The sequence below is a fragment of the Lissotriton vulgaris genome, chromosome 8, assembly GCF_964263255.1.
Source record: "Lissotriton vulgaris chromosome 8, aLisVul1.2, whole genome shotgun sequence".
NCBI classification, from domain to species: Eukaryota; Metazoa; Chordata; class Amphibia; order Caudata; family Salamandridae; genus Lissotriton; species Lissotriton vulgaris.
Genome location: NC_141696.1, coordinates 50328190 through 50344908, shown reverse-complemented (window position 1 = coordinate 50344908; position 16719 = coordinate 50328190). Strand labels below are relative to the sequence as shown.

General features: G+C 50.4%; 1 protein-coding gene across 2 annotated transcripts in view; it reads left to right on the top strand.

Annotated features, from left to right (window-relative positions):
- Positions 1-16719, top strand: part of LOC147693358 (transient receptor potential cation channel subfamily M member 2-like) — a 624327-nt gene that overhangs the window by 291372 nt on the left and 316236 nt on the right. For both annotated transcript variants that reach the window (XM_086933682.1, XM_086933681.1), the window contains 2 exons: positions 4628-4740; positions 15540-15659. In XM_086933682.1, the coding sequence (XP_086789808.1) occupies positions 4628-4740; positions 15540-15659 (233 nt within the window). The remainder of the gene's footprint in view (positions 1-4627; positions 4741-15539; positions 15660-16719) is intronic.

Below are 16719 nucleotides of genomic sequence, written 5' to 3'. Positions count from 1 at the left end.
GGCCTACCAGAGGCTGGTGTGACTGCCAGAGGCTGGTGTGCCTGCCAGAGGCTGGTGTGCCTGCCAGAGGCTGTTGTGCCTACCAGAGGCTGGTGTGCCTGCCAGAGGCTGGTGTGCCTGCCAGAGGCTGGTGTGCCTACCAGAGGCTGGTGTGCCTGCCAGAGGCTGGTGTGCCTGCCAGAGGCTGGTGTGCCTACCAGAGGCTGGTGTGCCTGCCAGAGGCTGGTGTGCCTACCAGAGGCTGGTGTGCCTACCAGAGGCTGGTGTGCCTGCCAGAGGCTGGTGTGCCTGCCAGCGGCTGGTGTGCCTATCAGAGGCTGGTGTGTCTACCAGAGGCTGGTGGCCTACCAGAGGCTGGTGTGCCTGCCAGAGGCTGGTGTGCCTACCAGAGGCTGGTGTGCCTGCCAGAGGCTGGTGTGCCTACCAGAGGCTGGTGTGCCTGCCAGAGGCTGGTGTGCCTGCCAGAGGCTGTTGTGCCTACCAGAGGCTGGTGTGCCTGGCAGAGGCTGGTGTGCCTGCCAGAGGCTGGTGTGCCTGCCAGAGGCTGGTGTGCCTGCCAGAGGCTGTTGTGCCTACCAGAGGCTGGTGTGCCTGCCAGAGGCTGTTGTGCCTACCAGAGGCTGGTGTGCCTGCCAGAGGCTGTTGTGCCTACCAGAGGCTGGTGTGCCTACCAGAGGCTGGTGTGCCTACCAGAGGCTGGTGTGCCTGCCAGCGGCTGGTGTGCCTACCAGAGGCTGGTGTGTCTACCAGAGGCTGGTGGCCTACCAGAGGCTGGTGTGCCTGCCAGAGGCTGGTGTGCCTGCCAGAGGCTGGTGTGCATGCCAGAGGCTGTTGTGCCTACCAGAGGCTGGTGTGCCTGCCAGAGGCTGGTGTGCCTGCCAGAGGCTGGTGTGCCTACCAGAGGCTGTTGTGCCTACCAGAGGCTGGTGTGCCTGCCGGAGGCTGTTGTGCCTACCAGAGGCTGGTGTGCCTGCCAGAGGCTGGTGTGCCTGCCGGATGCTGGTGTGCCTACCAGAGGCTGGTGTGCCTGCCAGAGGCTGGTGTGCCTGCCAGAGGCTGGTGTGCCTGCCAGAGGCTGGTGTGCCTGCCAGAGGCTGTTGTGCCTACCAGAGGCTGGTGTGCCTGCCAGAGGCTGGTGTGCCTGCCAGAGGCTGGTGTGCCTACCAGAGGCTGGTGTGTCTACCAGAACCTGGTGGCCTACCAGAGGCTGGTGTGCCTGCCAGAGGCTGGTGTGCCTGCCAGAGGCTGTTGTGCCTACCAGAGGCTGGTGTGCCTGCCAGAGGCTGGTGTGCCTACCAGAGGCTGGTGTGCCTGCCAGAGGCTGGTGTGCCTACCAGAGGCTGGTGTGCCTGCCAGAGGCTGTTGTGCCTACCAGAGGCTGGTGTGCCTACCAGAGGCTGGTGTGCCTGCCAGAGGCTGGTGTGTCTACCAGAGGCTGGTGTGCCTGCCAGAGGCTGTTGTGCCTACCAGAGGCTGGTGTGCCTACCAGAGGCTGGTGTGCCTGCCAGAGGCTGGTGTGCCTGCCAGAGGCTGGACCAGAGGCTGGTGTGCCTGCCAGAGGCTGGTGTGCCTGCCAGAGGCTGGTGTGCCTGCCAGAGGCTGGTGTGCCTGCCAGTGGCTGGTGTGCCTGCCAGCGGCTGGTGTGCCTACCAGAGGCTGGTGTGTCTACCAGAGGCTGGTGGCCTACCAGAGGCTGATGTGCCTGCCAGAGGCTGGTGTGCCCACCAGAGGCTGGTGTGCCCGCCTGAGGCTGGTGTGCCTGCCAGAGGCTGGTGTGCCTGCCAGAGGCTGGTGTGCCTGCCAGAGGCTGGTGTGCCTACCAGAGGCTGGTGTGCCTACCAGAGGCTGGTGTGCCTGCCAGTGGCTGGTGTGCCTGCCAGCGGCTGGTGTGCCTGCCAGAGGCTGTTGTGCCTACCAGAGGCTGGTGTGCCTGGCAGAGGCTGGTGTGCCTGCCAGAGGCTGGTGTGCCTGCCAGAGGCTGGTGTGCCTGCCAGAGGCTGGTGTGCCTACCAGAGGCTGGTGTGCCTGCCAGCGGCTGGTGTGCCTGCCAGAGGCTGGTGTGCCTACCAGAGGCTGGTGTGCCTACCAGAGGCTGGTGTGCCTGCCAGCGGCTGGTGTGCCTGCCAGAGGCTGCGGTGCCTACCAGAGGCTGGTGTGCCTGCCAGAGGCTGGTGTGCCTGCCAGAGGCTGGTGTGCCTGCCAGAGGCTGGTGTGCCTACCAGAGGCTGGTGTGTCTACCAGAACCTGGTGGCCTACCAGAGGCTGGTGTGCCTGCCAGAGGCTGGTGTGCCTGCCAGAGGCTGTTGTGCCTACCAGAGGCTGGTGTGCCTGCCAGAGGCTGGTGTGCCTACCAGAGGCTGGTGTGCCTGCCAGAGGCTGGTGTGCCTACCAGAGGCTGGTGTGCCTGCCAGAGGCTGTTGTGCCTACCAGAGGCTGGTGTGCCTACCAGAGGCTGGTGTGCCTGCCAGAGGCTGGTGTGTCTACCAGAGGCTGGTGTGCCTGCCAGAGGCTGTTGTGCCTACCAGAGGCTGGTGTGCCTACCAGAGGCTGGTGTGCCTGCCAGAGGCTGGTGTGCCTGCCAGAGGCTGGACCAGAGGCTGGTGTGCCTGCCAGAGGCTGGTGTGCCTGCCAGAGGCTGGTGTGCCTGCCAGAGGCTGGTGTGCCTACCAGAGGCTGGTGTGCCTGCCAGAGGCTGGTGTGTCTACCAGAGGCTGGTGTGCCTGCCAGAGGCTGTTGTGCCTACCAGAGGCTGGTGTGCCTACCAGAGGCTGGTGTGCCTGCCAGAGGCTGGTGTGCCTACCAGAGGCTGGTGTGCCTGCCAGAGGCTGGTGTGCCTACCAGAGGCTGGTGTGCCTGCCAGCGGCTGGTATGCCTACCAGAGGCTGGTGTGCCTACCAGAGGCTGGTGTGCCTGCCAGCGGCTGGTGTGCCTACCAGAGGCTGGTGTGCCTACCAGAGGCTGGTGTGCCTACCAGAGGCTGGTGTGCCTGCCAGCGGCTGGTGTGCCTGCCAGCGGCTGGTGTGCCTACCAGAGGCTGGTGTGCCTACCAGAGGCTGGTGTGTCTACCAGAGGCTGGTGTGCCTGCCAGAGGCTGGTGTGCCTACCAGAGGCTGGTGTGCCTACCAGAGGCTGGTGTGTCTACCAGAGGCTGGTGGCCTACCAGAGGCTGATGTGCCCACCAGAGGCTGGTGTGCCCACCAGAGGCTGGTGTGCCCGCCTGAGGCTGGTGTGCCTGCCAGAGGCTGGTGTGCCTGCCAGAGGCTGGTGTGCCTGCCAGAGGCTGGTGTGCCTACCAGAGGCTGGTGTGCCTACCAGAGGCTGGTGTGCCTGCCAGTGGCTGGTGTGCCTGCCAGCGGCTGGTGTGCCTGCCAGAGGCTGTTGTGCCTACCAGAGGCTGGTGTGCCTGGCAGAGGCTGGTGTGCCTGCCAGAGGCTGGTGTGCCTGCCAGAGGCTGGTGTGCCTGCCAGAGGCTGGTGTGCCTACCAGAGGCTGGTGTGCCTGCCAGCGGCTGGTGTGCCTGCCAGAGGCTGGTGTGCCTACCAGAGGCTGGTGTGCCTACCAGAGGCTGGTGTGCCTGCCAGCGGCTGGTGTGCCTGCCAGAGGCTGCGGTGCCTACCAGAGGCTGGTGTGCCTGCCAGAGGCTGGTGTGCCTGCCAGAGGCTGGTGTGCCCACCAGAGGCTGGTGTGCCTACCAGAGGCTGGTGTGCCTGCCAGAGGCTGGTGTGCCTGCCAGAGGCTGGTGTGCCTACCAGAGGCTGGTGTGTCTACCAGAGGCTGGTGTGCCTTCCAGAGGCTGGTGTGTCTACCAGAGGCTGGTGTGCCTGCCAGAGGCTGTTGTGCCTACCAGAGGCTGGTGTGCCTACTAGAGGCTGGTGTGCCTGCCAGAGGGTGGTGTGTCTACCAGAGGCTGGTGTGCCTGCCAGAGGCTGGTGTGTCTACCAGAGGCTGGTGTGCCTGCCAGAGGCTGGTGTGCCTGCCAGAGGCTGGTGTGTCTACCAGAGGCTGGTGTGCCTGTCAGAGGCTGTTGTGCCTACCAGAGGCTGGTGTGCCTGCCAGAGGCTGGTGTGTCTGCCAGAGGCTGGTGTGCCTACCAGAGGCTGGTGTGCCTACCAGAGGCTGGTGTGCCTGCCAGAGGCTGGTGTGCCTACCAGAGGCTGGTGTGCCTGCCAGAGGCTGTTGTGCCTACCAGAGGCTGGTGTGCCTGCCAGAGGCTGGTGTGCCTACCAGAGGCTGGTGTGCCTACCAGAGGCTGGTGTGCCTGTCAGTGGCTGGTGTGCCTACCAGAGGCTAGTGTGCCTATCAGAGGCTGGTGTGCCTACCAGAGGCTGGTGTCATGAGAAGCAATATCTTTGCATTCAGTAGGCAAACATACAAAGAGAAATATGTCTCGGAGGACAGTTTATGTGCAGGAAGGGACTCCAGTCTACTTCAGTCCTGGTTCATTTTCTCGAGAAGTCCTCATTGTCCTCTGTAAACTTCCTGCCCTGTTTTATAACCTCCTGTCCCTAGTTAGACGCACAATGGGAAGCGCTCTACAGCTCCAGCAGCTTTTAGTTGGTCTGTTCCTTTTCATGTTTTGTTCATCCTTTCTATAATAGCTGCCATTTTACTTTCTCTCTCATTACAGATGTTTCTGACCAAGATCTGGTGGGGGAAGCTGTCCATAGACAACGCCTTGATTCCGCTTCTCTTCTGCATTGTGTTTTTCCCATTGATTTACACTGGTCTCGTTTCCTTCAGGTAAGACCACCAACACTATCTATTCTTGATAGACTCATATATCAAAATAAAATTCTTGAAATTTATTACGAGAATGTTGCTGAGTCACAATTTTGATTAATGTGTAAATAGTAACAATATTGGTTAAAAGACTCATGTGAATGAGTTCTAAGTGAGTATGTGAGTAAATGAATGGAATGGACCAATCATTACACTAATCAAGGTCCTATTACAAAACACTTGCTGTCTCTGGCCCCCTCAAAGTGCTGTAAACCAGAACTGTCCCAGAATAGTCACCTCTGAACCCGGCATGAGACTCACTTAGAGGCAAAATCTTTTCTTGGCTTGGACACTCTTTGCCACCCTGTCCTGTTGACCACTTTGCTGACATGCCTTTTGTTTTTGTGCCAGTGGATGTGAGTAGTTGAGTGAGACTGCTTCCCCTTATGCCATGTACCATCTGGTATGTGACAGAGTCTGCATTTTGAGGTGCATTCCTGCCCTCCTGTGCCTAGGCTCTCCTTGGAATCTTAGTTTGAGGTGATCTCTGACCAGGAGGTAACTTTATTTCTACCTCTTTAAAGCCATCTGGGATGAATTTTAGGTTAGAAATTATCAGTTCTCTATTTGGCTCAAAGCGGGTCATGTTGCGTCCCACATATATAGGTTTTTATCCTCTACTTCGCTTCCTGATCAGACGGTTGCACAGCAAAAATGGTTGCGTCATTTTGATCACAATATTACAGATCATATCTCCTCCGAAGCTTGGCAATCCATTGGCAAATTAGCGTTACATAATAAAATAGCTCCTTCCTTAATACAATCCAAGTTTTTCTCGATCAATTTACTCCACTGGACTCCGGTACGTCTTCATTCCCTCAACCTTAAAGAGGATGACCTCTGTTGGAGTTGTGGTGTTGAGGCGGGTGATTTTCCACATATGTTCTATAACTGTTCCTTACTTAAACCTTTCTGGGACCTTATTCAGCAACATTTGTCTCTTATCTTTGACATTGAGCTCCAGCTCTCTTTTCCTTTAGTTATATTAGGTCCCTGGGCGGCTCCTACGCCTCTTCCCCTTGATCCATTACAATTACAACTCTTAGACCTTCTTTTATCTGTAGCGGTTAAAGTCATCCTTATGGAATGGAAATCTTTCTCGTCTGTCTCATACCATACTTGGTGGGCATGGGTTTCCTTCTTACGCAGTGCTCACACCTCAGTAGATCTAGCTCACCTGTCGCCTTCCATCTCTAATGGGGTTTGGGCAACTCTGGATGAATATATGGAACTCTCTGCGAAAGGTGTAGTCCCTCAATTTCCTGTTGTTATGTCTACCTAATTTTTGTCTGGTAGTTGCGTTACATTGGGTTATTCCTGTGGGATTTCTTCTTTCTTTCTTTCTTCCTCTTTCCTGTCCTCTCATCCCATTCTTTCTTTCTGCTGCTTTTTTCATTTCTCTCCTTCCTTCTTCCTGTTGTTCTTCTTATCTTCCCCTGCCCTTATCCTCATCTTAGGGACTGATACGTTCTAAGTTCTGAACAATGTACTCCTTTATTAGCTCATTTCATTACCTTCATATTGTTTGCCTGTTTTCCAATTTTACTTACATTGAGCTTCGTTAATGATCAAATGATACCCATGGTTTCATGTTCTTCTCATATTGGAATGTATCGCCTCTTTGTATTTTGTTTGCTATTATTTGGATCATTATTTCTCTCAATAAAATCTTCTTGAAATGAAAAAAAAAGAAATTATCAGTTCTCAACTTCACCAAGCCGTTGTGCTGGAGGCAAGCTTTAGTAACTTGTTGAAGAGGGTGATGGTGTTTCATTTCATTTATGTTTATTATAGGCTTCCGCTAAAAGCGTGAGGCTTTATGTTTTTCAATATAATGAGCAGTGGGTGTGTGCAGGAAATCAGTTTCAATGGAAGTCAGGTGCCTGCCCTGATGGATACTGGAGCTTAAAGGGCTATTGTTGAGCAGAAGTATCCCAAGTCCAAGAAAATATACCTGGTCCCAGTGATATGCGGAACATCCTTTACAACGAAACTCTAACAACGCGGTACCATTACAACGCAGGTTTTACTTTCGCTGGAGGGCGCTCTAGGATAGGGAATAGTTTAATTTACTATCCAACACCTTCCCTACTATCCACGGGGACTGGAGTTGGAATAGTAAATTAAACTATTTACTATCCAGCGCCCCCCAACGCAAGTCGTTGTAACGACTTGCGTTGTAAAACCTGCTTTGTAACGGTATGCGTGGTAATACCACACGTTATACCGTCATACATCCCAGTGAAATAGGTTTGTTAGCCAACGATGAGGATATGGAGTTCTCACTTGCCTGAGTCACTGTGGAAAGCAATGGCAAGGCAGCCATGGTGAGTTTTTGGGTGAGAGAGAAGCAAGGTGCTGGTTGTCACTTGCACAGTGATTAAAGTGCCCAGGCTTGGTGCAGGGCCAAGAAGCCTGCATGGCTTGGACAGCATCAGCTGAGTGGATTAGAGCACAGGATATGCAGCAGTCTCAGAAGGAATTAAGGCGGTTTCCAGGAAAGAGTAGACTCCGAAAAGACATTGGCCTTGGAGGTCATCGCTTCTGCTGCAGCTCCAGAGAGAGAGGAGGATGAGAGTTCTACAGTGAACTAGGTGCTGGAGTCAGGGTTGTTTCTGGACCTGCAGAGTTTGATGCACAGAGGCCCAGATTTACAAACCTGTCATAAAACGCAGTGCAGCACCTAAAGCCGCATTGAGTGACAGGGCGCGTGCAGGAAAGCGCCATATCTACAGAGATGTTGCTGCAGTGCGCCACCACACACCTTTGCGCCAAAATATTATAAATACTTTAATTAGACTAAATTTAAAACATTGCCTATTTTGTATGTGTGCTGTACAGAGCAACACACATGCAAAGTCGAAAAAGAAAAGAGAAATGAAAGCATTTCCCCTTTTGCTGCTCACTTTCAAGTGGCGTTAACATTTGGTGCGAAAACCGGTAAGCTTTTATTGGTAGATATAATTTTGTGCCAAACCCCATGAGTGGTAGCATGGAAATGCTCATGTATCACCAATAGCATGCCTCCTTGACACCTAATAAAGCAATGCAGGGTTGTGCACTGGTTTGTGTTACTTTTTCTTATGAAAAACTCAAATACCAATATGCTTTGGTTTATTAATCCCCAAAAATATTTTATATTGGGTCAGTGTAAAAAAAGTATTGAAACTCAACGCAATAGCTGTCACAATCTGCACCAGAGTTGGCTGAGAGGCTGTCCTTCCTAATAGTGAGCCGGCGAATCCTAAGACAGGTTCTAACAACAGGCCAGTGGTTCTGTAAGTGCACAGGAGCTTCGTTGTCACTGGCCCAGGAAGTGCCCTTGACAGGATACTTTGTTTTAGAAAAACCCAGGATAAGTTAGATTCTCTCTGCTACTGACCAGGAATGGGCAGAGAGATTCTGTAGAATCTGTTGTGCGTGCTAAGTGAGTGGTAAGTCAACAGGGACCACTAAGGCACTGCTAGGGCCTCCACCAGTTGTGGGTGTTCCCTTTAATAAGATGAGAATAGACATTGGGGCTCTATTTGTCCTCCTCCCACAGTCAGCCAACAAGTTTGTCGTGGGTGTAGTGGATCATGGCACTAAGTACCCAGTGGCCCATCAGGAGCATGACTGCACAGGGGGTAACAAGAGCTCATCTGGGTATCTTTTCTATGGTCAGATTTCCAAGAATGGTAATGTCAGACCGGGAAATCAGCTCAATCTCCTTCATACATAAGAGAGATGTGAGAGCAAGGTGCTGTGACCTACCTCTTCTTAACGGCATACCACCCAAAAACCAATGGTTTGATGGAGTAGCTCAATAAAACACTGACAGTTATGATGGGAGCTCTGCCAGAGAACCTAAGTAGGGAGAGGGAACTTCTCCTGCCAGGTCATGTGTTCACGTCTTGTGGGATTCTGCAGAAGGGGGTAGAGTTCTGTACCTTTGAACTTCTGTAAGGACACCTGGTGCGGGCTCCATTCACTCTAGTGAAAGCAGGATGAGAAGGAACCTCAGAGACTCCACAGAAGGATATAGTGCACTGTGTGTTTTGCCCCAGGACGTTGATGGTGCGCTACATGAATCAGGTGAAGAAAAACCATCGGCAGGCCAAGCGATAATGATGGTTTGATTTGACCAGAAAGCTATGCTGAATGGGTATCAGGACAGTCAGTAAGAGTTTGTGCTGAAACCTATGAGCCCAAGAACTTTGAAGGACAAATGGTGTGGGCCATACAGGGTAGTTCACAAGATTTCTGATGTTATGTTATGTGCAATTTCTAAGGTGTTTTGCATTATCACTCTGGAAGGTAATCCAGGCTTCTAGAAAAGGAGGGTCCAGCCTATACTGAAACCTATTGGAATACCCAGGTTTTACATTTCATATCTGTTGGAGGCTGGCTAAGTGCTTGGTGCTCACTTAAATAAGTCCTACCTGGAGATATAAACACAATACACACAATACTTTGTCAATAGAATACATAAATAGCACAGAATAGACAGTGATCTCCAGGGGGAGACCAACTCATAATACTAAAACAGTGGAAAGTGAACCACAACTTAGGTCAAGAGTGGACCCAGAAGACAAGAAGAGTTGGGGACCCAAGGAACCACCCAAGGTGAGTATCTAGGAGCCCCACAAGGCCATGTGCAGAGTGGGAACATGACCTCGTGCTCAATGGAAGTCTATAGGTAAATCATGGTTTTAATATTAAATAAGGACCCTTCCCAGTGGACCCTATAGAAACCCCATGGAAGTTGCAACATGCAAGGTTGGAGAGTCACCCCAACTGTGGATACCCCAGGAACCAGAATAACCACACCAGGGAAGCTGGGTGCATAGGTGCAAATTGATGTCGGAAACCACCGTAGACCACAATCGAGGATTTCAGGAAGATGACACTGGCAAAGAAGGTGAACGTGTCCCGTGGAACCCAAATGTGGATTCGATGTGAGAAGTACCTGAAAGCAGTGGGGATAGAGTCTATGCCACTCAGGAGTGACCAGGAGGCACAGAAGACGAATGTCCAACGATGTCGAGAATGCAAGAGAGTTGACAGCGCCCTTGTAGTTGCAGCTGTATGGAACCGGTGATGCTGAGGAGGTTCAGGAGCCATTTACGAGCTGTCGAGAGCCAAGGGGTCAGTGTCTGACAGGGGTACCAACAAGCCTTGGCAGCGGCAAGAGATGCCGTTGTTGAAAATGGTGCAGTGTCGGGACAAACAAGGTCCAAATGACTCACCATGAGCAGGTAAGTCAGAGCAGGCCCCGAGCAAGCAGGGGATCCCACAGGAGTCTAAGAAGACCATCAAGAGGACGCACAGGACGGAGGAGCAGGATTCACAAGAGGACCTCAAGCAGCTCCCCAAAGGATGAAGTCCCATGGTGCAAAGGCTGAATTGCAGGCGAAGATCCTGGCTGCAGGAGATGCTTGACGCTGAAGCTTCTTGGAGCCTGAAGATCTCTGGAGGAGAGAGGCAACACGCCTGGGACATGAAAAGTCATCGCAGTGCACAGGGGTTCTGCTCCAGAGGTTCCAACAAGGGATACTGGCCTCCAACTTGACAGAAGACAGTGCAGGCCTCGAGGGAGTTGCAATACTACCACCTGTGTTGCTGAACCTTTCAGAGTCTGTAGGAGCTCAGGAACAGCAGACCGGTCAGCTTTGTTGTAGTGCCTGCAGATGCAGGGAAGTGACTCCTTCACTCCAAGGGAGATTCCTTCATGTGTCTTAGATGTCCACAGGCCTTGTGAAGTACCTGGGAGAACAGGCACAGACCTTGCAGCAGATTTGCAGGACGGCGAGACCAGGAGCGGCATGAGTCTTCCCAGGTGCAGTCTCAGTTCCCAAAAGCAAAGTCCAGCAATGTTCAGGGTATCCAGACGGTCGCAGATGAACTGATGTTGGATCTGACTCTTGTCCCAGGATGAATCTAAGGACCCACCCACAAGTAAGCCCTTAAGTACCCTAAAGAAAGGGTTGGAATGATTCAGTGGTCCCTCCGAGAGGAGGGGCGAGACCGAGGGGAGGATACTCCCATGTCCTCTGTCCAGTTTTGTGCCAGAGCAGGAGCCAGTGGCTCCCTGAACTGTTTTGAACTGGAGTATGCAAGGAGGGCACCAAATGTGCCCTTCAAGCAGTCTGAGTGGCGCTGGCAAGCGTCTCCACCCTGTCCCAATACGCGTATCCAGTTTAGGAGGTGGTCACACCTCCCTGTGACAGGTTACCTATTGTCTTGCCTTCCTCTGCTCTTGCTTGGCTAAGCAGCAGGAGGGCAGAATCATGTCTCTGGTCGGCAGAAGCCACAGTTTGCTGTCTGGATCTAGAAGACTGGCACTGGGAGCACTGAGAGTCTCCTGGAGGAGCTTTACAGTTCATGGAATCATGTCTTCCACACCGTTTACGGTGTGGGGGTATGATTCCAACATGTTTGATGCCAAACACGACAGGGTTTGTTACAGTGATTTTAGAGTTAGCCATTGCATAATGAATCATGGCACTCTATATGTCACAATGGCTGATGCACTTACAACCCCGGAGAATGGACTCCATGGGTTGCAGGGGCACCCTCACACTTAGAACTAAGCACCCTGCCTTCAGGATTGAAAGGCCTGCCTTAGGGGTAAAATGAGTTTTAAGTGTAGTGACCAAATATATAAGGAAACCTTTGTCTGTCGTAAGCAGTGCTAGCACCAGCTTACACAAGCTGCAATGGCAGGCCTTTAGTTTTATTTTGAGTGGTTCCTCATGGGTGGCATAATACATGCTTCAGCCCATGGGAGACACCTGGTGTACCTATGCCCTGGGTACCTTAGAACCATGTACTAGGGACTTACAAGGGTACACCAGTAGACAATCTGGAGTGTACCTAAGTGCTCATCATGTCCAATTTAAGGATGAAGCACAGAGGCTGGGGTCCTGATTAGCAGGATCCCAGTCAGACTAGTCAGTAAAACATACTGACTCCAGCAAAAAAGTGGGGGTGATCATGAAAGCAGATCCTACTTTCCTACAGTATGGAATTCTAAGACTCAGCTGGTGGCTCTGAGGTGCAGGGGAAGGTCCTTACAGGTCTTAGGAGTGGGATTTGAAAAACCCTGGCTCTTCAGAAGCAGGAGAAAGTGAGTAGGCAGCTGGCCGAGTGGCGGTGTCTGGTCAGTGTGTGGAAGTGGATTTGGCTGCTTGGGTATGAAGGACCTTCATTGTGCAGAGGTTTGCATGTGCAAGTGAGGAGCTTCAAGAGGGTGTGTTTGTGAATGAGGAGCCAATGGAGGTCTTTGATGTGTGGGATGGGTCTTTGACCCTGAGTCTGGCTGCTGCGTTCTGAATGACTTGGAGACTAATGGTAAGTTGTACATTGATGTCGACGTAGAGTGCATTTCAGAAGTCCAGTTTGTTGGTATTCATGGCTGGGGTGATGGTTCTTTGGGTGTTCAGCGTGCACAATCCTAAGGAGCTTAAGGCAGTGGAAGCCGGAAGAGGCGACTATGTTAACCTGGCTGTTCCTCCTTTATTGTGATGAACAGTGCTGTTGAGTAAAGTGTGGGACTCATGCTTTCACCCTTACAGTACAGTTCAAGACTCATATGTGATTTACTGTCTGGCCTTTGAAATTTGGTTTGGGGATATCAGCTACTTTGACTCGCTCTCCCCTCTGCACTGACACAAAATCATGATCTCACTGAGACAGCTTCACAAGTCTGTGACCCTTGTTTTCTAGAAGGAGATAACTCTGACTATTGGAGCCATTGGCCGTTGCCAGTGAGACTGTTGGGGTCGTCACTTGTTGCAGCTGAGCCTGTTGAAGCCGTTGCCCGCGTCTATGGCTCATTGCCACTGAGACTATCGGAGCTATTACCCAGAGAATCTGGCCTTTTTAAAGCTGTCACCCATGCCCCCCGGATTCCATGAGGGTGATACTAGGACTGTATGGGCCATCACCTGTATCCCCAAGACCAGCAGAGGGGCTCAAGAACAAGACCAAAAGCCACGCTGCAGCTCTCTGGTGCTTCACCACCTGACCGGGGAATGAACCGCTCCACCGGGAAGACAGCACATCTGCGACAGCCTGATCACTGGTGGGCATGGTGCATGGTGACCGCTGTTGGAGCAAGGGTGAGAAGAGTCCTGGCACCTGCGGCTTCTGAACTGAGGCCAATTGGACTGAAGAAGGGCCACAGGTCCTACTGGGGCACTTGTACAGGCTCTGGGGTTTACAGCCCAAAGGACTGAACTTTCACAGCCAAAGCTAGACACTGATATGCAAGCTATAGAAGGCTGCACCTGGGGCCACCTCCTGAACTATACCAGGAATGTAGTGTTTCGCTTGGAGGAAAAGGGGGCAATGAGAGGACCCGCGGGGCAATGAAAACCGGGCCTGTTCGGTGCTTGGGGCTAGCCTTTCGTGGCAAATTTGCGAAATATTTAGGCTGTTGTTTTTGCATACTTAGGAAATATGACTTTTGTACACAAATTTGGCTTTGGAATGAGCAATCAACTTGTTGAGGGTCACAGTGGGTGTTTTCAGGTGTAGAAAGTGTTTTTTAGGATTCAGTGATGAGTGGAGTTTAGGAGTGGTGAGGATTTTTTTGCGATCAGGAATGGGTGTAAATTAGAGTGGTGATGGGAGTTAAGGGTTTAGGGGTGGGTGTAATTTAGGCATGGTGAGGGGCTTTGAGGGGGCAAAAATGGTTCTTCCTCAGTGGTCAGGGGAATTCAGACTCATGGAAAATAAAGAGTACTTTTGACAAAAAAGATGTTCTCAGTATATGACTCAGGAGTCAGACCTGATTCGGAAGCTCAGCAGAGGCCACTGTAGGTGCTGGATTCAGCAGCCATGTTGTTCCTGACTCGCGAGTTTAAGGCAGATAAAAAACATAAATTACAATTAAAGCAACTACTATGAGTAGTATCTTGCAAGGCAGCTGGGTTTGGCTCAGAGCTCAGTGTGCACCCCCTGCAGGGTGGGCTCAGAGCTGTGCCCAACATCTGCTGAATGCAGCCAAGAGCTGTGCACAGATGGGTTTGAAAACTAAGTAAACTATAAAATAAGAAATCCATTGGGAAAAAAACTGTTAAAAACTGAGGGGCATATTAGCAACAAATAGCGGTATTTATCGCTAAATGAGCTTAGTGCATTTTTTTTATCACCGCGCATTGCCGGATATTATCGATGAGATAACATACTATTAGCAACGTTTATCTCAAAAGCGATAAAATATCCGGCTAAAGCGGCTCAATGCGTGAATATCGCTGGAAATCCAGCGATATTCAGGCATTAACACTAATAGGGACTTAACCTGAATATCCACCTCCCATTGTATATACAGGTTAAGAAGTGGTCTGAGCAGGCGTTAGGTTTTGGCGATATTCGCGCTTAGCGCGGATTTTCTATTGCTTCGCCTGCCTTGCTAAAAGGCGATAGCTGTGTTAGCTACTGCTTTCAGTCGCTAACAGGTTGGGTACGCCCACTTTGCATGTCATTAGCGATAAATATATCTGACATGCAAAGCGGGCCCCAAACCAGTTGCTATTGCCTAAAAGCTGTTGCTAACTGTTGTTAGCGACAGCTTGCTAATAGGGCGATAAAATTATCGCCGCTTTAGCGGGAAAAAGTCCCGCTTAAGCTGCGATAATGCCCTTGATAATATGCCCCTGAGTTATAGCATAACTCATGGTCAACTGCCATGCTAAAACACCTGTCTGACAATGGCAGAAATAAACACAAAAGTGACCTGGCGCACAACATGGCGGACAACCATAAGACATGCTGTGTGGTGTGTGCATTCATAGAGGGAACGGGGGAAATTCAGTGGCTTTACTCGCTCGAGCCAGAAATAGAACTCATTTTTTAATTGTGTTTTTTTCAGTGAATATACATATCTCTATATGTATGAACACTCCCTGGTAAAAAAAACGTAAATAAAAAATTAACTGAACAGTTTTTCAGCCTGGAATAAGGCTATCATTTTCAAATGTTGCCTATTTTCTCTTTTAAAAAGAAAGCACATTTAAATAGTCACTAATTTAAATCATGTGATCAAGGCGATCTTTCCCAAACCTTCTTGAAAGCAAATGAACTTCACCCATATCTGGCCCCTAAAGCCCCTCATCAGCCATCCTAGAACTCAAAAACCCTTCACTCCCCCTAAATCCAACTGTAATGTCATTTTGGATTTTTCTTTAAAATAACCTTTTCTTCAAAATGTTTCCTTTAATTTTCGATTATTTGTTGTATTTCCTTGGAGATCTTCCCTTAACATTTTATTCCATGATTTGGTTTCCTCCGATGTGGATTCTCAGTTTTTCTTTTCTTTTCGTTTTTCCTTTAATCCTCATGCATCACATTTTCTAGAGGATAGGAGACGTGTTTAACATAGTGCCATTTTCTCTATGTCTTATGTCATTCACATGGTTATTGACACTATACCATCTCCTTTGTGTTTCGCTGTGTGTATTCGCATTGTTTAACTTACATGTGCAGCACAATCCTGCACAGTGAGTGGTCGCTGTGTGGAGTTCAGTCCAGTCGGCTCCGGTATAGAGTAAATTCATCTTTACTTATGCGCATCTTCTTTCTTGTCTGTATCTGCCTACACCTCTTTCCCATCCCTGGGCGTTCTTCTCCAACTTCTGTATCCCAAACATTTGGTCTGTTGCATTTTACCCAAATAGATTCCCTCCTATAGTATTTGGTTAATGCTATTCTAATTCATACACATTTATGTTTTATTTTTGTTTCATTATTTTGACATAATAATGCTGTTTCAACAGGAGAGAAACTGCAAAAGATGATGCCACAGTGATCTATCAAGCAGTGGAGGTGAAAAGACCGGACTCAGCGGCGCATATGGGAGGGAACAAGAGGCCTCCAACTTCAAAGCCAAAGTTAAAGTGAGTGCAGGTTTCTTCACAGCTCTAGGCCTAATGTCAGGGTTGGATTGGTAATGCGGGCACTCGGGAAATGGCTGAAGGGCCGATAGTCGAGCTCTAGCTATGGGCTGCTTTTTTAGGCAGCCTGGGGGCTGTCTGTGCTGTTAGGATGCCACCAGCGACCCAGTGGGTGCCTGTGGCCTTTCTAGAGGCAGATGAGTGGAGGTGTCACTCCATGTCTGTCGCTTGGGTGGGTCATTAATGTATACCGATTGAGCGGGAGCAAGGGACCTGAGCAGAAATGGTCTCACTTGCCTTCATCTGTGTCATAATATGATCTCCAATTACATCTTATGGGTTTGTGGCACAGTTCCATTCCAAAGGACTAAACTAGTCTATTCTATTAGTCAGCGGTGCTGGAACAGTTTTCAGACTGCCACAAATATATTACTATAGCATGGTGTGGTAGCACACTGACACAAATATATTACTATAGCATGGTGTGGTAGCAGACTGCCACAAATATATTACTATGGCATGGTGTGGTAGCACACTGGCACAAATATATCACTATAGCATGGTGTGGTAGCACACTGCCACAAATATATTACTATAGCATGGTGTGGTAGCATACTGTCACAAATATATCACTATAGCATGGTGTGGTAGCACACTGCCACAAATATATCAGTATAACATGGTGTGGTAGCACACTGCCACAAATATATTACTATAGCATGGTGTGGTAGCACACTGTTACACATATATTATGATAGCATGGTGTGGTAGCATACTACCACAAATATATCACTATAGCATGGTGTGGTAGCACACTACCACAGAAATATCACTATAGCATGGTGTGGTAGCACACTGTCACAAATATATCACTATAGCATGCTTTGGTAGCACACTGCCACAAATATATTGCTATACCATGGTGTGGTAGCACACTACCACCAATATATCACTATAGCATGGTGTGGTAGCACAATCACAAATATATCACTATAGCATGGTGTGGTAGCACACTACCACAAATATATCACTATAGCATGGTGTGGTAGCACACTACCACACA